Source organism: Astatotilapia calliptera, chromosome 22 (assembly GCF_964374335.1).
Source record: "Astatotilapia calliptera chromosome 22, fAstCal68.1, whole genome shotgun sequence".
NCBI classification, from domain to species: domain Eukaryota; kingdom Metazoa; phylum Chordata; class Actinopteri; order Cichliformes; family Cichlidae; genus Astatotilapia; species Astatotilapia calliptera.
In genome coordinates this window covers 5,335,911-5,359,767 of record NC_137442.1, presented here as the reverse complement: position 1 = coordinate 5,359,767, position 23,857 = coordinate 5,335,911, and the positions used below count along the sequence as shown (strand labels likewise).

General features: G+C 37.9%; 1 protein-coding gene and 1 long non-coding RNA gene across 3 annotated transcripts in view; one reads left to right on the top strand and one right to left on the bottom strand.

The window, feature by feature from the left end:
• Positions 1-23,857, bottom strand: part of LOC145423501 (uncharacterized) — a 152,313-nt gene that overhangs the window by 60,052 nt on the left and 68,404 nt on the right. The gene's annotated exons all lie outside the window — the stretch shown is intronic.
• LOC113015187 (major histocompatibility complex class I-related protein 1-like) lies at positions 9,294-17,577 on the top strand. The gene is made up of 6 exons (XM_080296088.1): positions 9,294-9,428; positions 10,772-11,044; positions 11,397-11,675; positions 12,830-13,159; positions 14,567-14,671; positions 14,882-17,577. The coding sequence occupies exons 1-6, from the start codon at positions 9,380-9,382 to the stop codon at positions 15,031-15,033; spliced, it is 1,188 nt and encodes a 395-aa protein (XP_080152214.1). The 5' UTR covers positions 9,294-9,379; the 3' UTR covers positions 15,034-17,577.

Here is a 23,857-nt window from a genome sequence, read left to right as displayed (position 1 = left end):
TATGGAGAAATATTGCTGTTTAAAAAAGCAGGCTGTGACTGTAAAAATCACTGTGCTTCAGCTAAATTCTTCCTCTGTTAACATGAGTGCTGTGTTTATTGTAATAACCACACAGGTTTCCAGCTGTTTCTGGGCTCAGTTGACTTTGCTGCCCACTTTGCTTGCAGCCCTCAAACTTTGGATGTGTTTGACATTTAATCTTTCTAGAGCTCATGAGATTCATGGAGCCAGCAAGGAAGAGAGGACTTTCTACCTATTCCTAAATAAAACAAACAAACAAAAAAAACCAAAAACGGGTCAAAGCAATTCTGCCACATAGGAAATATTATATAATTATATAAGTTGTAGTATATTATATATGTAGCTGTCCACTGGTTAATTAGATAATCACATGTACTCAGGGACCTCACAGCGCAAGCATTTTAGAAATACTAACTGATAGCATGAGAAATATTAATCCTGACAACAACAACATCTAGTTTAAGGGGGAAGAAGTAAATGAATTACAGAATCTGACATGAACATTTTTAACTCTGGAGATAGCTCTAAGATATTAAGAGAATGTGCTAAATAAGATCACTGATCACAGGCAAAACACGTACTTTAAAATGAGATCTTCTTGTTTCATTGGAACAGTAAAGTACTACAACAAAGAATAAGTGCACTTATGAAAGAGCAAGTATCACTGCTGGAGTAGGCAGAACAACGCAACCTCTGTCATCTTAAGCTGTGGCAGGATGAGGACCCAAATGCAGGACTCATAGACAGAAGTAATAAACTCAAAATAATAAAAATAAACTCACACTTAAAAAAAATAAACTCACAAAACAACAAACCAAAACCCTGAACATGGAAACTAAACACTGGGAAACTAGAAACAGAAACACTTGGAAACAAGGAGCACAGAACTAGGAACAATGGAAAACCAGAACCACAGAGAAACTCACTGAACATGGGACGCTGCGACAACGGACAGAAGGAAACACGGGGCTTAAATATACAAGCAGGAAATGTTATGTTATATTATGTTATGTTATGATGTGCCGCATCAGTTAGGTTTTTCATGAAAATTTTATCTGTACACATGTTGTCAAATAACCAGAACCTACTGTATTCCTATTTATACATATTATTTTGAGGTGGCGTTTTTATGGAATCTACACATTTTACTATCTTACTTTTACAAGTTTCTGGAAAAACTGGAATAAATTCATCTTTGTGTTATAATCACTTTAAACTTGTGAATTAATGATCTTTGTCGCTGTGTTTAACGTCTGGCGACATCTAGAGTTGAAACACATTTATTTAAATGCACAGTTTAACAAATAAATCTTTAACCACCAAGGGGAGCCAAACCTCATTTAGAAAGGCAAACTTCTGGCACCCCCTTACATTAATGAGAGGAACTACTTTTTCCTTTCCCAAGACAATGCCTAATTGACCATCTACTTATTACATTAATCCTAGAACAATAACGACGGGTGTTTTTCACCCAAAGTGATAGTGGTAGTGTTACAAAACTGCATATTATTGTTCTAGAGCTATGAATCAAAATTAAAAAAACAAACTCTCATAAAAGATCCATCTATCAGTCGATCCTATCGCTAAGGGAGAGGCCAGCCACCCTTTGGAGAAAGCTGATTTCTTTTGGTCACCATCCAGAGCTTGTGATGATGGGTAAAGGTAGGGACGTAAATCCACCAGTAAACTGAGTGCTTTGCTTTTATATTCAGCTTTCTTCTCACCATGATGCCCCAGTGTAACGTTTTGCAAAGCTGGAAGTTTGGTCAGTAGATCTTTAATCTGTAAAATTTTTGAACTGTAAAAATGTAAAAGGAAACATTTTCATGAATATTACAAAATTTCTATAATGATTACATAAAATACTTGAACCTATACTTATTGAAATAAATAATAAACAAATGATAAGGGTATCGACTATATTGTATCACCCTATACTAAAATAAATATTTGTATATTTATACTACATTATAACCTTAATAGTATGTAGTATTGAATTAATAGAGCTGAGATAGGCAGTAGGCATATCCATATTGTTAAGATTCAAGAATTGAGAAAGGGTACAAGAGGTGATCGAAAAATAACCACACTGGTCCGGCCGGGTGAAGTCAAACGAAGATTTTAATTCACACGTGGGAAGATCACTGAACACAGCAATTGATCTTCAACTTACTAAAGCACAAACAATTATTTTATAACATCAGGGTTTGTTTACTGACGCCCCTTCATGCGTCACGGATACATTTTATACATAGATCAGATCAACATCATCATGACTTTTCACCTAGAAAATCATCTTCTATTTTCATGGCTAGCCCTTCCTGTCTACCTTTCAGTTCTTGTCTTGTTCCTCTTTCTTGCCGAGACACCAAGAAACGGTTCCTCTTTTACCAAGACAATTTTGCAGTTACAGCCAAACATAACTAACCTCTCCTCTAAATAAATCTAATTTAAAGTGTATGTGTGTGTGTGTGTGTTGACCTCACATGCTCTTTCTCAATTCACCTGTTGCACTTCTGACCTTTTACCAGACCAGAAGCTCACTGAGACTATGTGTATGTCTTCTACTAAATAAATGTTTTAATCAAGAACCCCTACTAAAAGCTTAATACAAGAATATGAACATATAAAAGATAATAAAATAAACTGATATAAGTGTTTTGTAAGCATGTATTGCAATTCCTTCTATGTTCTAGTTTTCCCTCAGCATGTATCACCTGAACAGTCACGTCAGTGAGGCTTAAAACCTTTAAAGAACCTGAACATCAACTCAAATAAGCACAGATATGCAATATGTATAAAATAATTATAACTGCCCCTGAAATACAAAGTTAGCATCATCATAAACATCTTAAGGTCATCTTAAAGCTATCTATTACATTGTTAAAACAATGATCATGCTGCAGATTATATTATGCTGGTAAAATACTTTTTGTTCATCCCCACAATATTCAAGTCTACTATAAAAAGAGGATAGCATGACAATAAATACAAAGGGTTCACCGTGAAGTGCAAGCCACTCATAAGCCTAAAGAATAAAAAAGGCTAGATTGGAAAAAAACATCTAAAAAAGCCATCAAAGTTCTGGGAAAACATTCTGTGGATAGATAAAACCAAGATCAAGCTTTACCAGTATGATGGCAAGAAAAAAACATGGAAAAGGTGTGAAACAGCTCATGATCCGAAGCATACCACATCATCTGTAAAACACGGCGCAAGGTTGGGAGTGCATGGCTGCCAGTGGCACTGGGAAACTAGGGTTTTTGCAAGCTAAATGCAATCCAATTGATTGGGTGGCATTTCATAATACCGATGAACAATGACCCAAAACATACAGACAAAGCAACCCAGGAGTTTATTAAAACAAAGAAAAGCAAAAAGGCACTAACCATGGCAGCACAGGAACAAGGGGTCTGCCACACCAGTATCCTTGGTTTATGTGAATAAATAAAGATAACGATTAGCATACAGATGAATGACAAGTTTATTTTTTAGCTCCAATTATCCTAAACGCACCAATTCAGTGAAGCTTAGCAAGGTCACGTGGGCCCTCTTCCTCTGCATGCTCTCCATGATGAAGATACAGGAATAACAAGTTTAGCAGGACGTGGCCCTGGTGTATGAAGGTGCAGGGGAAACACTGATTAGTTACTTAGTTTTCGAGCTCTACTTACAATAAAAGTAAAAATGGGCCTTCACATGACTCCTCTGACAGCTGGGACTGTGCAGGGCTTACAGCTGTGTCTGGTGAAGGAAGCCGAAGGTGAAGCCTTGCCTCTCTCTCCAGGGGAACAAGGACAGTTGCCGGGAATGGCTGGAACCATACTGCTCTGGGAACAGGGACTAGCAGGGCCCTAGCCAACCTCACCCAGGGAGGAACTATAGTCTCAGGATCAGCAGGCTGAGAAGCAGATGTAGTCTTAGGGAGTGTCCCAAGGAGGGCTACAGTTTTGAGGGAATCCATCACATGAGTGTCTTTAATGGAGCCATGATGGTTTTTAGTCACAGATTTGTTGCATTTATGAAAATTTTAGAAGTATAAATGAAAGTTTTCAAAAATGTGTGTTTAGTTCTGAGTATCATTAGGCAATATATTATCTAGGCAAAATAAATAGTCAACTTGTGTTTCAAATTAAAAAATTAATCGGCTTAAAAAAGGATTCCCATATGACAAATGCGCAGTCTGCAACCTGCTTTACACAGTAAACCACAAGAAAGAGAGACTTTCAAAAATCACTGACTAAATGCAAACAAGTTAGTGATAAGTCAGATGCAGATATATATCGTTGTGGGCTAAGGGGAGAAGCTACTAGCCCAAAGACTCATGGGACTGTTTACCTGACATTCACGTATTGAGTTACAGCATTATAACAGCTACTGCAGTTATCTTGTGTTGATATTGTTAACGTATAACATTATTGCAGCTGTGTGTTCTGTATTGATTGTGGCCAGCAAGGACACCATGACTGAGACTGCTGTACCCGCTAATCACCTCTCTCCACTGTTATGTGGTGCTCCTAATAAAAGCAGCATTCCTGTAGTTGAGCGGTCTATGAAACACAGGAGCTGCAGGTTAAAATAGAGATCTCTTTCTCCTACTTTGCTTAAGTTTGCCACAATATATTTACCAAAAAAAGATCTCTGTGAAGTGTAGTTAAATAACTTATCTCCTAAAATGCTGCTCACTTACAGGTGAGAAATATAAGATAAGACTTCATTGATCCTACGGCAGGGAAAATTGTGCGTTACCACAGCTCAGGTACAGATACGAGCACAAAGAGATCCTCCCTAATCTTGATGGAACCTATCAGTTGAGTGTTCTCCTCAAGATTTCATCAGTCATGTCCCAAGAGTGGTGGAGATATGACTGTGTGTTTCAGCTTTTTGATGTAAAGGATCATCAATCATCACCAAATTGGAGAAGGCAGCAATCAGAACAAATGTAAATTCTGAAAGTGAAAAAAGATTTTATGTGATTTCTTGAAGATTTTATCTTCTATCCCACAATCCAGTTAATATATTGTTTCAGAAAGTTAATAATAATAAACCAATAAATCAAAAGATTTTAAAAGAAAATGTGTGACAATTAGCCTTCATTGGATAGTTTCAGTACAGATGGACTGAGACTGGCAGGAAAAAACAGGAAACTAACATGCAGCAAAAATTAAGAGTCAAACTGAGGACCTCTTGATTTTTTATTTTATTTTATTTTTTTGTAGAATTTTGTCAGTTCTAAATAGGCTGTAGGTGTGAATGTGATTGTTTCTCTGTGATGGACCTAAACGATATTGCGAAAAGTGTTCCCGTTGTGCTTTCACACTCATATGAACTTAAGTGAAGTGATATCCAATTCTTAATTCTCAGGCTCTCAGGTAAGATCCAAACCTCACCCCAAGTTTGCTTCACTTTAGTTTATTTTGCAGCCACTACTTTATATATATTGTACTCATTGCCCAAGATATTGTTTCATTATTAGATTAGTTTATTTTTTCCATCACACAATGTTTGCACTCATAAGTCAAAATTCAGATTTATGTTGTATTAATAAACTTTTCTTGAACTGATGGTTTGGCTTCTCCTTCCTGGTTGGCAACAGGTGTGGCTCAGGGCTGAGAGACCTGAAGTACTGCTGATGGCCTCATTGGATTGAACCACAAGCCTTGTTGCCTGGGGGGTGTTTGTTGAATTGTTTTGTGTTAGTTGATTATATGGCAGCCATTTTGTCTTCCCCTTGTGTGTCCTATGGTTTAGCTAAGCCAGTATATAGGTTCCCTTATGTGTCAGTTCATCTTGTCTTATGTTTGTTTGAGGTTTTACTAGTGGTTATTTTGAGTTAAGTTTATCGCTTTTACCTCTTTTATTAGTCTGTCTGTTTAAGTTTCTGGATTTGTTAAATGTTTTTCATGTTTTGGGGTAAATAAAACCCCACTTTTGAATTAAACCACTGTGTCCTCTATGCTTTACTGCTTAGTCCCTGACAGCACTGTTCTCGAGCAGATCTGAAGGCCACATAAAGTTTGGAAGTGTGTAGCAATTGTCTCTGCAGACAGTCTGCACTCTGTACACTAGGCATCTCAGCTTTTGCTGACCTTGCTCTATGACCATGGTTGAGTTGGTGTCATACCCAATTACTTCCATATCGTTATAATACCTCTAACAGCTGACTGTTGAAAATGAAGTAATGAGGAAATTTCATAACTAGACTTGTTGCACAGGTGGTATCCTATCACAAAACCATGCGGAATTCACTGAGCCTTTGACAATATAGTGTACCTGTCCGAGATGTACTTCACCTTTCACCCAAAGTCAGCTTGGATATCTGGAAATAGTCCCTGTTCTTAATAATTGTTTTTCTTTGTTTGGCTGAGAAACCAGCTATTTTGATTATCTGCATCATTGCTGCTGTGATTGGTTTCCTTACCTTAACTACTGCTGGAACTGTGGCATATATCTGTACAAAAGGTGAGCTATGTGGAGGTTGATGATTGGACCTAAAAGCAGATGTGTGGAAACCAAAACTTGACTTAAACCAAGAGTGAGCTGTTTATATAGGCTGGAGAGCGATACAAAACAAAGGCAGGAGGAAACTAAGGCAAAACTAACTGGACTACACAGGGGAAAATATAAAATAATAATTTTAAAATTCTAAAAGTTAAAAGAAAATTTTTTGTTGTTGTTTGTGACAAAGACAATTACATGTAGGTAAAACCAAACAGTATTAATCACTGAAACATTCACGATTCCCAAAAGGGGTGGGTTATGGACACTAAGTGACTGATAGAAAAAAAGAGATAATGTTGAGAAAATTTTGGGGGAAAAACTGAACTCATGTGGTCCAAAACTACATTTGCGTTTTGGTCCCTTTTGTGTATTTTCCCTCAGATGACACCTTTATTCAGTTTTATTAATGCCTAATCAAACAAATAAAAGCCTGTTTATGATTATAGATTAGGATTATAATTAGATGATTATATTTACACTGGCTCTTTATGACGACAGCTCAGCAGATCAGATGGATCCTGAATCTCACATTAATTTACTTTACTACTATAGCCTAATTTCATGTCTTCTACTGGCCATCTCTTGAATTTATGTAATTATCTTAGGTGTAACTGACAAAATTGACTCATGTTTGAATAACTTGCATTGATTTAACTCAATTGTTTAAGTTACTGCCAAAGAAAAACATCTGTGTGCAACCAATGTCTAATATTGAATTAAGTAAATCCAAAATGTGGTCTTTTTTCAGTGTGACTGCAATTTCTGATATTATTTGTTTATTCATATTAAAGTAAACCTATTTGACTTTAAGAAAGAAAATTAGTGATGAATGATGCTTTGGCTCCCCCTCGTGGTTAAATCAGATACCACGTTGCAGGTTTGATTCTAATAAAGCTATGATGTTCTAAAGGAGAGATAGAGAGGACATATTTAAGAAGGTGTGGTGTAGAGCGCAACGCCGCCATCAAGTCAGTGGAAAAAAGCAAAAACTTGAGGAAAACCGTGCAGTGTATAAGTGACTGAAAAGTCCACCAATAAACAATTACGTCATTTTGTTCTAAACTGCTTCATCTACACATCTTTTTTTTTTTGTTGCTTTTTTTCCTTCAGTGCCTTTAAATATTCATCACAGGCAGCAGAGAATAAGACCCAAACACTGGACACTGCAAGATAATTTCACAAGTTTATTAACCATAGAAATCATAGGAAAATATGTAGCAATGAGCACGGAGGAAACAGGCAGGCTAGCAGCTGAGCATGCAGATCTTCAGAGACGATGCAGCGTTTAGTCCACGGAGTTCTGTCCAAGGACAAATGGGGGCATGACACCATGTCACTGTGAGTTAAAGTTTAGGTTATTATCTAATAACACATGTAGAAGCTGGCATGAACAGACTAAATATAACTGAGTCTGTAACTTTGTAAAGTTACATTAATTTTGTCAAATTTATGGTTTACTTTGACAAAAAGTCTGATAAAACAGCCTACTGGGAAGAAAGATACATCAAACGGCTCCCACAAAGCCAGTTCTACAGTTTACAGAAAATGTTGCAAAAAAAGGTGAAGCTACAGTGTGAGCAACAGTTCTCTGTGTGAAGATACCTTGTTGGTGTGGATGTTTCTAGCAGGAGAAGGTGATACTAAATCTGAAATCATCTCAAACTGGTATTTTGAACATGACAGTCAGTTCACTGTATTCAAATAGCATCCATCAAGTTGGGATGGGAGATTTGCATCATGGATATCAATGCGCATGCATCATGCATATCAATGTGACTGCAGGACCTGTGTGATGCTGTCACATGTCAATATGGTGAAAAACTCCAGGAATATTTCCAGCATCTTCTTAAATCTAAACTACAAAGAATTAAGGCAGTCCTGAAGGAAAAAAGAGATGCAGCCCGCTAGTAGCAAGGTGTACCTAATAAAGTGGCCAGTGAGTGGCCACTTTATTAGGTAGGAAAAAATGTCTATTAATGTATACAGTGTTGTCACTCATCTGGCTTTAATTCTCTTAACCAGTTTTGCCTGGGCTCTCTTGAGTTCACATTACTGTCACAGTGACATAACATAATCTAGGAAAGGTTTATAAAGATCCCACATGAAAATAACAGTTAGCTTCATTTTAGTGAACCATAAGCATATATCCGAAAACACTCAGAAGTTTAACAATCCAGAAGGTTACAGGTTATTTCCATTTAATTCCACTCTAAACAGTTAAAACATGAAAATTCAGTTTTAACAGTAACACAGTCATATATGATCTCATAGGAACATTATGAAAAGTGCATAGATGTTTATTTTTACACTTCATATTCAAGTGTATTTTGTAAACTGTGTCTCTTTAAATTACAAATTCCCTTGTAATTAAAACCCTGTTTCTGTTTTTAGATTTTTACTTTTACTTTTACTTAATATGTTTGAAGAGACATTCCTTGAAGGCGTTTATCATCAGCTCATCTGGTCCAGGTTTTGCTTAGATCCAGTTTCAGTATAACTGAATGGACTGCTCTGATAATTTCCTTGTAATGGCCGTGCAAGTCTTATTCTTAAACGTGGTTACTAGTTTGGAGATGGTAGATGTGCTATTTTAACATTATTTTATTTGTAATTTTAAATGTATTCATTTTTAAGGCACTGTATATTGTTATGTATTTATTTATTAAGTTATAATTTATTATAGACTAACTTAATTTATTACAGACCTACTTATTACAGACCTTTAATGCCAAAATCACAACCCTCAGAAAGTAGCTTTTATTTTGAAATCAGGTAGTTTCCTGTGGGGGCTGGCTTTACCCAGTTTGAAGGCAGAAAAAACAGACTCTCACGATAAACACAGCAACACAAAAGCAACATGAAACATGTGTATCTATTACTCCTCTGCTCTAATGTGGTATGTCCAGGTAAGATCATACATTAAATATTAAAAGTAGTTTACTTTATTATTACAGCTTGAATATGGCTAACTTTTATGAGTTGTCATTTTGTTTACTTCTCCTTATGCTTACCAGTTGGGCTCTGAAGAAATGTAACACACGCTCTTTGTATAGTATGTGTAATGTATTGTTAATTTGCAGTGGTCGAAGTTGTATAATGAGAAATGACATTTTGTGAAGTATTTCCTCCTTAAACTGTCCTATTTGTAAAGTGTTAAATTAGTCTCAGCAGGGTTACAAATGTATATGATGTCATACACAAGTGTTAACTAAGATTTACAAATGAGTATTTATATTTCGGTGCAGTTTTCAGTGCTCATAAATGTGTGCTCCAGTCCACATACAAAGGAATCTGAACACATACAATGTTTTACAAATGTGTGTGTTAATGTGGTGGACATCTGGAATATTTGGCCTTATCTGTATTTTTTATGTTTGTTTGTTTTTTCAAATAAAACAGCTGATTCTGTTCATCTGGACGTAGCGTTTTCAGTCGGAGAAATATTTCATCACTCATCCGAGTGACTTCTTCAGTCTCAGCTGACTCCAGATTCCCCCAATTTTATAAATAGTAAAGTTGCATAACAACCGAAACTCGCACTGTTTCCTGACAATAAGCCACAATTATTTTTTTCAGACTGTCATGATCACACATAAATGATTGCAGACATTCCCAAACTCTGTGAATGGTAAAAGGTCAGGATCGAAGGTTATGTTGCTTTTAAGGTTGGGAAAACCTGCAGTCAGCAGAAGTCACTTGGATGAGTTTTTCTCTGAGAATGCTACGTCCAGATGAACAGAATCAACTCTGGGATTTTCTGACCTGGGTTTTTGAGCATGCATCAAGATAAATAGAATGAATCTTTTATTTTCTAAATAAATATAAAACACAGGAATCTGGGGGAAATCCAGCACTTGAACGCAGCTTACATTTGTTATCCCTCCCAAATAAATCAGGTGATATAATCAGGTGATCTGTGCACTGGCATTTAATGCTCTGTAAGTTAGCAAAAAGAATGCCACAAATATTCATAGACTTTTTTATGCACAGTGAAGTTTTTGAAAGTGTCAATGATCAGATTTGTGAAGCTAAACATAAATGGGCACATTAATTTTCATTATTTGTTCAGGTTTGGGTACACACATTTATAAGTACTCAAAAGTACAAATATATCATTGTACATGCGTCATAATTGATCACACACACCTGCTGTGGAGTCTGATTCATACCGAATTAATCATATTTCTGATTAATGTTTATATATTTCATTTATTTGTTTACTAACATTATAAACATTTTTGTCCCACAGTGAAACACTCATTGGTTAGTTTTGACACTGGTTCCTCTGGAAACCCAAACATCTCTGAGTTTGTGGGTTTCCCAGTAATTGATGGCATTCAGATGGCTTACTACTGTGACAGCAGCAACAAGATACTGGAAGCAAGACAGGACTGGGCGAAGAAAATATTAGATAATAACCCTCAGATGTTGGAGTCGCTCACTGATTATTGTTTTGTGGATCGGCCAAATCTATTCAGATTATGGATTTCTAGTTTGAAGCAGCAGTTAAACCAAAGCAGAGGTGCAGTGTTTTCTGTTATTTGTTTTGCCAAATCATCATAAATCATGTATATGCATAAACAAAACTGATTAATGTAAAAGATTGTTAGCATAATTAGTTATTTATTAGGTATAATAATACATTTTGTAATCATCAAACCTCACTAGTGTGCCCTAAAAAGAATAAAATAATTCATAAAAATAATTGTTCTCAATTTTAGTCTTGTATTAACAATGTTAAGATTTTAACTTTAAAAATTATAGATCATGTCTCTGTTTTATGTCTTGCATTATGTCTTTATTGTGCTTCTTACAGTTTATAGCCTCTGAGTTTGAGATGTTCGCTGTAATCTCTGTTTTCTCTCTCGCCTCAGCTGTCCATATTTTACAGATGATAGAAGGCTGTGAATGGGATGAAAACACCGGAGAGGTTATGGGGCTTTTACAGTACGGATATGATGGAGAAGACTTTCTTAAATTGGATCTGAAGACGCTGACGTGGATCGCACTGAAACCAGAGGCTGACATTGTCAAACAGAGTTGGGATGCTGACACAACCAGAATGAAAGACCGTGAAAAAATCCTCACTAAGATTTGTCCAGAGTGGCTGAAGATGTACGTGGAGAGTGGCAACAGCTCTCTGCAGAGAACAGGTAGAATCACATGACCTGATGCAGTAGTGTTTGTTTTACTTTGTATTATCTTTTGAAAAATAGTTATCATTGAAAGAGAAAATGGCAAAAACGTTTAAGTAGATTTAAAATTTAATGATTTAGAAGGTATGAAAACTGATATGAAGTTTTCCTGATAACTGCAGTTTTAGGTTTTGGATCAAAAACATCTTTTAAACATATTTAGGGCCTCTCTGCAATGTGACAAGATATCATGCCTTCAATCACACACAGAGTCAGTGAAGGGCAGAAAGTCTGATCATCTTAAATAATTGAAACAACAAAAGAAGAGGCCATCTCTCACCATGGCCATTTTGATTATAGCTCCTCTTCCAGCCTCCTTTCTTGTTCATATGCATTTTAGGAACTGAGACATCCTCCAGCATGATGTACTGCGACTGATTTCTGAATAACAGACAAGAGGACTAACAAGATAAGGAGGAAATTAGTGAAATGTCTCAAGAAAAGCAATTGTCAAAATGAAACAGGAAGTTTAAACAGTACCATTTAATAACCTCCTTTTTACTTTTAACTGAGAACATTTATACAGTAATTTAATGTTTTTGTGAGTAAAATTTACAGTCAGCAGGTCAACTTGTTCAGTGAAAGATCTTAATACAGTCATGCTGTAGTTCATCAGTGGTTTCCAAACAGTGAATGAGCCATTTTGCAGCTTCTCTTTTAGCTCCACCTGGTGGTGAATTTGGCTTCAGGTGATGTTAAAATTGATGGATGGATTAAGATAATATTTATTATGTTTCTGGTTGAAAGACTATTATTGACATGAACTGAAACTCATGATTTTTCATTAAGTATTAAGTATTCTTGTGTTCACAATTTCATTACTATATCTCAGAGTGTTTCGGGTTATTTTTAGTCTAAAAGATGTCATATTGTAGCCTTATGCAGCTGCTAGAAGCTGGTGATGAAAAGTTATATGTGTTATATGATCATATACATTAGATGTTTTAAATGTCTCTTGTATTTATCCTCCCCTCTCTAAAGAACTCTGAATTACCTTCTGTCTGAACAGTGCTACACAAATAAACTTGACATGACTTAAGATGATGATTGTTTGGCTCTAACGACTCTGTTTTGAATATTAGGTTTTGGTTGAATTCCTTTCCTTCTTCCAGTTCTTCCCTCAGTGTCTCTCCTCCAGAAGACTCCCTCCTCTCCAGTCAGCTGCCACGCTACAGGTTTCTATCCTAACAGACCCTTGATGTTCTGGAGGAAAGATGGAGAGGAGCTTCATGAAGGTGTGGATCCTGGAGAGATCCTCCCAAACAATGATGAGACCTTTCAGATGAGTGTTGATCTGAATATTTCATCAGTCACACCTGAAGACTGGGGGAGGTACGACTGTGTGTTTCATCTCTCTGGTGGTGAGGACATCCTTGTCACCAAACTCAATAAAACTGTGATCAGAACAAACTGGGGCAAAAAAATATTTAACACTGATGAAGGTGAGAGAAACATTTTTTTTGCCCGTATTGTGGATTGATTGTCTATAATGTTTCTGATTGTTTTGCCTTGTTATTTTTTGGACACAAAGAAGAATAACTGTTACTGTAGGAATAACTAATGGAGATCCTAACAGAGGAAAAAAATCTTTCTATTTTTTTCAGTGATTGTAAAATATAATAATTTTCTCTCTTTTGTTAATAATAATATTCTAACTTAATTCGATTCTAGCATCAAATCACAACAGTTGCAAATGTGAGTGAAGTTGGCCCCCCCACCTTCTTCAAATCCGACAAAAGTGGTATCAAACGTTTGTGCTACGTTTGTGCTGGTTTGTGCTGCAAAAATTTTCGTTTGTGCTCCTATCATTTTAAAGATATTAATAAAAATTTCTAGAGGTCATCAGAGGTCAACCAGACCCCCCACATTAATGGAATCAAACAAAACTGGTATCATTCAACTGTGCTATGTTTGTGCTGGTTTGTGCTGCTAAAATTGTCGTTTGTGCTGCTTCTGTTTTAAAGATATTAACGAAAATGTAAAGGTCAAAAGGTCAACCAGCCCCCCCCCCCAATTACCCAAATCAAAGGAAAATGATGTCAAACATTTGTGCTACGTTTGTGCTGGTTTGTGCTGCAAAAATTTTCGTTTGTGCTGCTATCATTTTAAAGATATTAATAAAATAATGTCCTGATGCGTGCTCAATCATCCAGGTAAGTAAATTCCAAAAGGTTGATTCTGTTCATCCGGACATTTTCAGTGGGAGAAACATTTTGTCACTCATCCAAGTGACTTCTTCAGTCTCAGCTGACTGCGGGTTTCTCCAACCTTAGAAACAGTACATTTGCACAGCGAAGGAAACTAGCACCACTGAATGAACAATGGGTTGGGGGGTTAGTTCCATGATTGTTAGTATGCAAATTCTTATGACCATTGATCAACGACTACTAATCAAAGACACAGATTCTCGAATGGCCATGAGTACCATTCACAGAGAGTTGGGGAATGGCTGCAATCACAGCATTGTAAGATGGCGAAAGATGTACCCTCGGGCCCCCCTTCTCGATGCAGAGTTGGTCAGCATCCTGACAGCTTGGTGGACGAAGCTGTCTCTCAGTCTGCCGTTTCTGAAGAAGCTGTTGAAGGGATGAGTGGAGTCACCTGTAATGGAGAGGACCTTCTGGATGAGGCAGGCGCAGTAGATCTCCTGGGGAGGGAGGCAAGAGAGGTCCCCACAATCCTCTCCGCTGTTCTCACTACCCGTTGTCATTTTTTTCCTGCAGGACCCAGTGTCATATTGTTATCTATGTCATTAGAGCGGATGGATCGATATACTTTCGTTTTAAACTACTTTAACTGCACATTTTATCCTATATGTTTATTTTCATTTGTTTTTCTTTACTGAGCAGAGGCGTCCTCTGACATGCTGTTCAACACCATCGCTGCAGTCGTTGTTTTTGTTGTTCTCAATCTCATTGCTGCTGCTGGATTTGCTGTTTGGAAAAAGAGGAAAGGTGAGAGATTCAAAGAAACTGAGTTCACCAGTCAATCAGTAGCAGATGGGAAATGCTCAGTTAGATTATTTCTGTTGTACTTTTTACATTAGACATGGTTCTTTCTGAATTTATATGAGGAAAACACGAGATTTTCAGGCACTTCGAAATGTTAAAAACTCATTTGCCTTTTGTTTTGTTTTTCTTGTTTGTTTGTTTTTTAAATTTCAGACAGACGGCCAACATCTTGTAAGTTCCCCTTCCTTGTCTCACTTTGTGACATGCACTCTGGATTTAAAACAAGGATTTTAATAATATTACCAATGGATTTATTCCCATCCTTTTTCAAGACATTTGCTTCAGATTCCTTTATTATCATATAGATCTGTTTAATACTGTGATGCATCAAACACTCTGGTTTTAATCAAGCATTTAATATTAGACCAAGATAAGCTGAGTAAAAGAAAATTGCAGTTTTTAAATTGTTTTATTCATTAACGGAAAAAAAGATATCCAAACCTAGACTCTGAATGAATAAGTTGCTCTAAGTTGATTTTCTTAAGTAAACTTTTTTGAGGCAACGACTTTGCACAATTTTTTTAAGGGAACTAAATAAATCTTTACAGTGTATCTTTACAGTGTATCTTTACAGTGTATCTGTCACTATGTAAAAAAACAACTTGTGACTTTTTTATGATCTGCAGCAAAACATGGTGCCAGGTTAACCTTCACGTGCATGACCCATGTCTGTTTGTGCCTTAGAGTGAAAAAGATAATTATTTTTTATAAATGAATTCTTGCTGATGCAGTTTCTCTTTCTCATTTATAGTCTAGCTCACTTGCTCTGCCTCACTTGAACTGAAAAATTGAGAGGTTTTCATTTTTACTTATTGAGCTGCGGAACATTTTACAAACAGATAAAGAGAAATCCAGACTGAAGGTTTTTGATTTTTCTTTTCAGCTCCTGACAAAGGATCTGAGCTGTCAGAGCGACTAAATCAACAAGGCTGACTGTCGTGTCTCCCTTCCCACCACATCTCAAAAGGTTCTCTATTAGACTGAGAGCCGGTGACTGCAGAGGGCATTACAGACTCAGTAACTTGTGAACTCACTTTGTGACATGTCGTGTTATCCTGCTGGAAGGACAACATGTTGACACGCTGGTCATAAAGGAGTGGACATGGTGGGCAACATAGTAGTTGCTGATAACAATCAGGGACGCTGTGGGGTAATATATCCTCCATTGCCAACACCATTAACCAGCAGCAGAACATCAGTCTTATTTTTTGTGTGACATGTCATTATGGTTGACAGCAATGACAGCTTAAGCTGATGTAATTTTGTAAAAACTGTGTCTAGGTCAAGGCCACGCCCTTCAGCAGGAGTTGTGCTCTCTGAGTGCTTCTGCACTTCAGGTGCCCTGGCTAACATTTCTTTCCAAAAAACACTGAACAAACAGGAGGACTCGGAGAGCGCAGCGCCCCACGGATGGCAAAACTTTACTGCTGTTGTTTGATGTCTTCATTACAACATGCTGAATTGGCTGAAATCTTTCTATAAGCTGTAAAAACCTGAGATGATTCCCTTATCCCCAGATGAACAGAATCAACTTTTGGAGATTTACTTACCTGGATGATTGAGCATGCATCAAGATGTAACTCTTCATTGTTTGTAAGCTTTAGAAGCATTATATTACAGTTTGTTTTGTGCACATAGTCACGGCGGTTTTGATCCTCAGTTTTGTATTGTATAACAGCCATTGAGCTAATGGCAGGAGCTAGAAATGTTGCTATTATTATCCATTTGGTGAGGAAACATGTTCCGATATATGTTTAGTAACCACTTTAGTATTTTGGTTTATTATTTAGCTTTTCCTTCCACTCTGTGACATTGAGCAGTAGAGGATGTGAAATATTTATGTTCATTTTCATTGCAATAAACAACTGCATGAGAGAAGCAAGTCAAAATCACTCTCGTGATTCTTTCCCCTGTTTTCAGGGGCAACATGAACACGATCCATCAAAATTGTGCGTAATATAAAGTTTTTACTGATTTTCACATATGGTGTGACCAGACAGACAAACAGAACAGATTACATGCTCCCTCTCTTCGGGGAGCATCAAGGAAGTTGTTTCTAAGTACTAAAGATGTAACGCTATATTTAAGTTTATACTTTTATATAGATTAATCCTGTTAAAATAATTACCAGTTTGCAAGAACCTGGGGGGTCACTGGTGAATTATTGCCATTTACATCAAATTATGCATGAAGTTAGAAAATATTTGCACCCTTTGTTAAGAGACAAGAGCAGTTCAACACGGTGAAATCACACTTTTATTAATGCAGCATGGCACTGAATGTAACTTTACAAGGAATCCAGTCATAATTATACAAACAAGATCACAAGAGCTTCTGTTTTGACCACCAAGTGCCAATTGAGTTGTATTATGATGATACACTATAACACACATGATAATGCATGTGTGTGACTTCCAACCTTTTCAGATAGCGGTGAGAATTTTTGTACACAAATGCATTCTTGAGTGAATTGAATCTAGCAATGTTTGCCAAATCATTACTGCTTTTGAAACCTAACTTTCAGATGAGTGTTGATCTGAACTTTTCAGTTATTTATTTGTAAAAAATGTTTGGAATCATGTATGATTTCGTTTCCACTTCTCACGTGTTCACCACTTTGTGTTGGTCTTTCACGTGGAATTCCAATAAAATTGACTCATGTTTGTGGCTGTAATGTGACAAAATGTGGGAAAGTTCAAGGGGGCCGAATACTTTTGCAAGCCACTGTATATGAATATCTGCTTATTATTTTACTGGATCATTATTCTGACAATGACAAGACTGAAGCTACCTTTCCTCTGATAGGTATAACTCCCCTAGAATGAAAAAAAAAAACAATAAAAGACTAATCTCACTGCCAAATTTAATGTTTTCCTTAAAAAAACAAACCCTCTGAAAAACCAGAGGTGTGGAAACACACTGACAGCCTGTTTCCTCAGTTGGGACTTTCCTTATGGCAGAGATGTCGATTTGTGTTGCCCTCTGGTGGTAACATGGGAAAACACACACTGAGCCTGAGGATTCACCGAAATGAAAACTGTTGGTATGCATGCGTTTGTTACAGGTTTCATTCATCCTTGCACATTTAGTGTGTATGTGTTTCTGTTCATGAAATCAGTTTTCACCAGTTGATTATGTATCATATTAGAACAAGATGAGATTTAAAAATACAATCAGGAAGTCAGTAAAAAAAGAAGTATAAGAAATCCACACAGCAAGTTTAAAATTTCAGTGTACCTAAACATCAGAAAACAGTGACTCCAAAAGTGAAAATTACATGTTTGAAGTAAATTTCTAAAAAATCTGTAGATGTCGTTGTTCAATAGAAAACAAATGGATGCTGTTTTAAAAATGTAGCAAAGCTGGAATAAAGTTAGAGGCAGCCAATGGAAACATCACCACTGAGTCATTGTTCACATGTGAATGACTCATTACAGGTGAATGCTGACTCTTTAGCCATTTACAGTTTCTTTCTTCAAAGATGACGGTGGGAAGTAAACAGATATTAGAATATAGTGTTTGTGATGTGTGAGTGGTGATAAGATGTCCATAAACACCACAAAGTTAATCAAGCCATGTAATAACAACATATGACAGAACATAATAGTGCAAAAGCAACATGATGAATCTCTTTTCAGAGAAAACTAGGTTTTGTATAAAGTGTACACTCACAAACCTGTCAAATCTGCATTTGAAATGTTGGCTACCACAGCAGTATAGTATTGCAACTTGGCATTTGGGTCTTTTAACTAAAATAGGAAAATAGGAACATAAATATTGCCATCATTGCCAGACCTGGCCCACATCTGGTTGACATACACCCTGCTGTGACACCAGTCAGTCAGAAGTGCCAGCTTGATGCCGGATCCGGGCCAGACCTGTTTTCTATGGGTCTGGACCACATAGACCAAACCACAATCTGTCCAGATGTGGCATGCAATCACATAGACAGTGCCATCTACGCCAGGTCTGGCCCACATCTGGTTGACATACCACTTACCATGCCAGAAGTCAGCCAGCAGTGCCGGCTTGACACCAGATCCGGGCCAGACCTGTTTGCTATATGGGTTTGTGACAACAGTCTGTGGCACTGGAGTAATCCATGTTAGAGTCTTCAGGTCCAAAGATATAAAGTCTTCTCCATCATAACTGTTGATAACCAATAATGTACTTTGTGCTTCTGTAAAAACCTGTATAGCTACAACTGTTTGACATCAAGCCAGGAAAAACATTTTTTCTGACGTACCTCCAGTGTGGTTAAAGCGTTCCTGAAACTTGTTACTTTCGGATTTAAAGATCTGTTTACAGTTCTGTGTGCTGCTGTTCCAGTGATCATCTAATATGGTGCTCATCCAGTCTTGCCTGAGCTACATTTTCTTGTCACGGTAAGCCATCTCTACTTCGTTAGGTAAAGCAGCAGCTACAAAATCTGGGAAATATGTAATAAACAAAAAAAATGTGAAATAACTCAAAATGTGTTTTACATTTTCTCCAAAATAGCCACCCTTTGCTTTGATTACTGCTTTGCACACTCTTGGGATTCTCTCAATGGGCTTCATGAGGTCGTCACCTGAAATGGAGTTCCCAGAGATGCTGGGCTTGAGCTTGAGATGCTGAGCCACTTGTTGGCCCCTTTTGCCTTCACTCTGCGGTCCATCTCATCCCAAACCATCTCATGACTGTGGAGACAGGACTCCATCACTCTCCTTCTCAGTCAAGTAGCCCTTACACAGCCTGAAGGTGTGTTTGGGGTCATTGTCCTGTTGAAAAATAAATCATGGTCCAACTAAAAGCAAACTGGATGGGACAGCATGTCGCTGCAGGATGCTGTGGTAGCCATGCTGTTTCAGTGTGTCTTCAATTTTGAATAAATCCTCGACAGTGTCACCAGCACACCTCCTCCTCCATGCTTGGAGGCGGGAGCTATGCATGTAGAGACCATCCATTCACCTTTTCTGTGTCACACAAAGACACAGCGGGTGGAACAAAAGCTCTCAAATTTGGACTCATCAGACCAAAGCACAGATTTCCACTGGTCTAGTGTCCATTCCTTGTGTTTCTTGGCCCAAATAAATCTTTCCTGCCTGTTGCTTTTCCTTAGTCGTGGTTTCTCAGCAGTTATTTGACCATAAAGGCCTGATTCACACAGTCTCCTCTAAGCAGTTGATGTTGAGCTGTGTCTGCTACTGGAACTCTGTGTGGCATTTACCTGGGCTCTAATCTGAGGTGCTGTTAACTTGGGATTTCTGAAGCTGGTGACTCGGATGAATTTATCCTCAGCAGCAGAGGTCTTGGTCTACCTTTCCTGGGGCGGTCCTCATGTGAGCCAGTTTCATCGTAGCACTTGATGGTTTTTGTGACTGCACTTGGTGACACATTCAAAGTTTTAGCAATTTTCTGGATTGACTGACGTTCAGTTTTTAAAATAACAATGGACTGTCGTTTCTCTTACCTAGCTGATTTGTTCTTGCCATAATATGACAGTATAACAGTTGTCAAATAGGGCTGTCAGCTGTGTACCAACCTGACTTCTGTACAACACAGCTGATGGTCTCAACCCCATTAAAAATGGCAAGAAATTCCACAAATGACCCTGACAAGGCACACGCGTGAAGTGAAAACCATTCATGATGCACACTGAGAGAAGGCCAAGGGTTTGTAGTGCTGTCAACAAAGAGTGGCTAATTTGAGTAATCCAAATATGTCATAAGACATGTCTTGTCACAGCTGCGGCAGCAGTCGTGTGGTGTTTGTAAAGGAGGACCCAAGATGCAGACCAAGGGAGGGATGGGCGTGAGCTTTTATTTACAGTGGATGATGACAAACAGAGGCAAGGATGACGAGTAAGGAACTAAGAAATAACCTAGACTGAAAACTAGAAAACAAACCTGAACCTATAATGTTTGGGGAGAAACATGGGATGGAGGATGGAGGATGGAGAACGATGAACAGAGAATGCAGAGAGACACAGAGATACACCGAGTTACACAGACGAACTGATGACGAGCATAGGTAGACACACACTATGATTACACACAAGGTAATCAGGAAATGACACACAGCTGAACCTAATGGGCATGACAAGACACAGACCTTCAAAGTAAAACAGGAAAACGCAAACTGTTTTACAAACACAAACTCAGGGACATGAACGGAGCACCGGGGGAGGGACAAAGCTAGGAATAGCAAAACACTAAGAATCAAAACCCTAAGAACTAACAAAGACACATCTAGAAATCAAAGATTAATGATACCAAACAGAAAACACTGGGTCACCGACCCAGGACTATGACATGTTTAGAGTTATTTATCATGTTTTTCTCCGCTGCATTATTCCATATATCTTGCTTGATATATCTGATGTCTTCAGTTTGTATCTAAAATTCAATTCAACTCAGTTGTATTTATACAGGGAGTGCAGAATTATTAGGCAAATGAGTATTTTGTCCACATCAACCTCTTCATGCATGTTGTCTTACTCCAAGCTGTATAGGCTCGAAAGCCTACTACCAATTAAGCATATTAGGTGATGTGCATCTCTGTAATGAGAAGGGGTGTGGTCTAATGACATCAACACCCTATATCAGGTGTGCATAATTATTAGGCAACGTCCTTTCCTTTGGCAAAATGGGTCAAAAGAAGGACTTGACAGGCTCAGAAAAGTCAAAAATAGTGAGATATCTTGCAGAGGGATGCAGCAGTCTCAAAATTGCAAAGCTTCTGAAGCGTGATCATCGAACAATCAAGCGTTTCATTCAAAATAGTCAACAGGGTCGCAAGAAGCGTGTGGAAAAACCAAGGCGCAAAATAACTGCCCATGAACTGAGAACAGTCAAGCGTGCAGCTCCCAAGATGCCACTTGCCACCAGTTTGGGCATATTTCAGAGCTGCAACATCACTGGAGTGCCCAAAAGCACAAGGTGTGCAATACTCAGAGACATGGCCAAGGTAAGAAAGGCTGAAAGACGACCACCACTGAACAAGACACACAAGCTGAAACGTCAAGACTGGGCCAAGAAATATCTCGAGACTGATTTTTCTAAGGTTTTATGGACTGATGAAATGAGAGTGAGTCTTGATGGGCCAGATGGATGGGCCCGTGGCTGGATTGGTAAAGGGCAGAGAGCTCCAGTCCGACTCAGACGCCAGCAAGGTGGAGGTGGAGTACTGGTTTGGGCTGGTATCATCAAAGATGAGCTTGTGGGGCCTTTTCGGGTTGAGGATGGAGTCAAGCTCAACTCCCAGTCCTACTGCCAGTTTCTGGAAGACACCTTCTTCAAGCAGTGGTACAGGAAGAAGTCTGCATCCTTCAAGAAAAACATGATTTTCATGCAGGACAATGCTCCATCACACGCGTCCAAGTACTCCACAGCGTTGCTGGCAAGAAAGGGTATAAAAGAAGAAAAACTAATGACATGGCCTCCTTGTTCACTTGATCTGAGCCCCATTGAGAACCTGTGGTCCATCATCAAATGTGAGATTTACAAGGAGGGAAAACAGTACACCTCTCTGAACAGTGTCTGGGAGGCTGTGGTTGCTGCTGCACGCAATGTTGATGGTGAACAGATCAAAACACTGACAGAATCCATGGATGGCAGGCTTTTGAGTGTCCTTGCAAAGAAAGGTGGCTGTATTGGTCGCTGATTTGTTTTTGTTTTGTTTTTGAATGTCAGAAATGTATATTTGTGAATGTGGAGATGTTATATTGGTTTCACTGGTAAAAATAAATAATTGAAATGGGTATATATTTGTTTTTTGTTAAGTTGCCTAATAATTATGCACAGTAATAGTCACCTGCACACACAGATATCCCCCTAAAATAGCTAAAACTAAAAACAAACTAAAAACTACTTCCAAAAACATTCAGCTTTGATATTAATGAGTTTTTTGGGTTCATTGAGAACATGGTTGTTGTTCAATAATAAAATTATTCCTCAAAAATACAACTTGCCTAATAATTCTGCACTCCCTGTATAGCGCCAAATCACAACAACAGTTGCCTCAAGGCGCTTTATATTGTACAGTATATATATATATATATATATATATATACTGTACAATATAAAGCCTAATCTTGAAAGTAGAGATAGTGTCTGTCTCCCGAATCCAAACTGGAAGCTGGTTCCACAGAAGAGGGGCCTGAAAACTGAAAGCTCTGCCTCCCATTCTACTTTTAAATACTCTAGGAACAACAAGTAGGCCTGCAGAGCGAGAGCGAAGTGCTCTAATAGGGTGACATGGTACTACAAGGTCATTAATAGCCAAGAAGTGTGGCGGAGCCCAATTGGGACCTTTGGGTCTTTAGGTTTTGTTTTGAATCATTCTCTTCCCTGATCAGGGTATTTTTATGCTGTAAATAAAGTGTATTTGGTGAATAGACACATAGCTCAATACATGAGTGGGGCCAAGACAGGAATAACCAGTAACACCAGCGGAGAACACCAGTTCCTGCTAGGTAGAGCAGTCACTCGAGACTGTAGACTAGACTGACCAACCTGTAGACTGCCTAAGTGGACTACAAGAAAGCCTATGACAGTGGCTCACACATTGATCCTGGAATTCCTGGAACTGTACAAGATCATCAGAACCCTAAGAGCCTTCAATAGCACCTTAGTGGAGCTGATGTGGCATTGGTACTGTTGAGTGGAGAGCATAGTGTATATGAATAGTGTATATGAATGTTGCATAAAAAGAAATCCAAAGTGTGAAGGGGTGAATGAAGCATGTTGTATAAAACGCTTTGACTGCTCAGGTAGAGTAAAACTCACAATCAGTTCATTTAGGGAAGAATCATAATTTAGGTAAAACTACACCATTTGTGACAATCATAATATCAATCTGACTTTGAATTACACATTTAATGACACAAAAAATGTTATGCATGCAGTTTGCATCCTTTAAATTCACATTGGCATTAAAAGATCTTGGACTTGTGTAACCTGCCTGCCTTCATTTTAGACTAATAGCAACAACTTCCACAAAAATCCCCCAAAACACAAATGTGTGTCCTCATAATTCTATCATTAAGTTGTTCATCTAAAGTAGCTCCATTTAAACAGTCTAATTTCAGTGCAGGTTTCGAGTTTGATGCTATAATTATAAGAAAAAACACATATTAAATTATCTATT

What these genes read in the sequence shown, in the direction of transcription:
- LOC113015187 (XM_080296088.1), top strand. Translation starts at nt 9,380, where the DNA reads ATGAAACATGTGTATCTATTACTCCTCTGCTCTAATGTGGTATGTCCA. An exon ending in CTCTAATGTGGTATGTCCAG is followed by an intron (nt 9,429 to 10,771) that starts GTAAGATCATAC and finishes TTTGTCCCACAG; the next exon opens with TGAAACACTCATTGGTTAGT. An exon ending in CAGCTCTCTGCAGAGAACAG is followed by an intron (nt 11,676 to 12,829) that starts GTAGAATCACAT and finishes TCCTTCTTCCAG; the next exon opens with TTCTTCCCTCAGTGTCTCTC.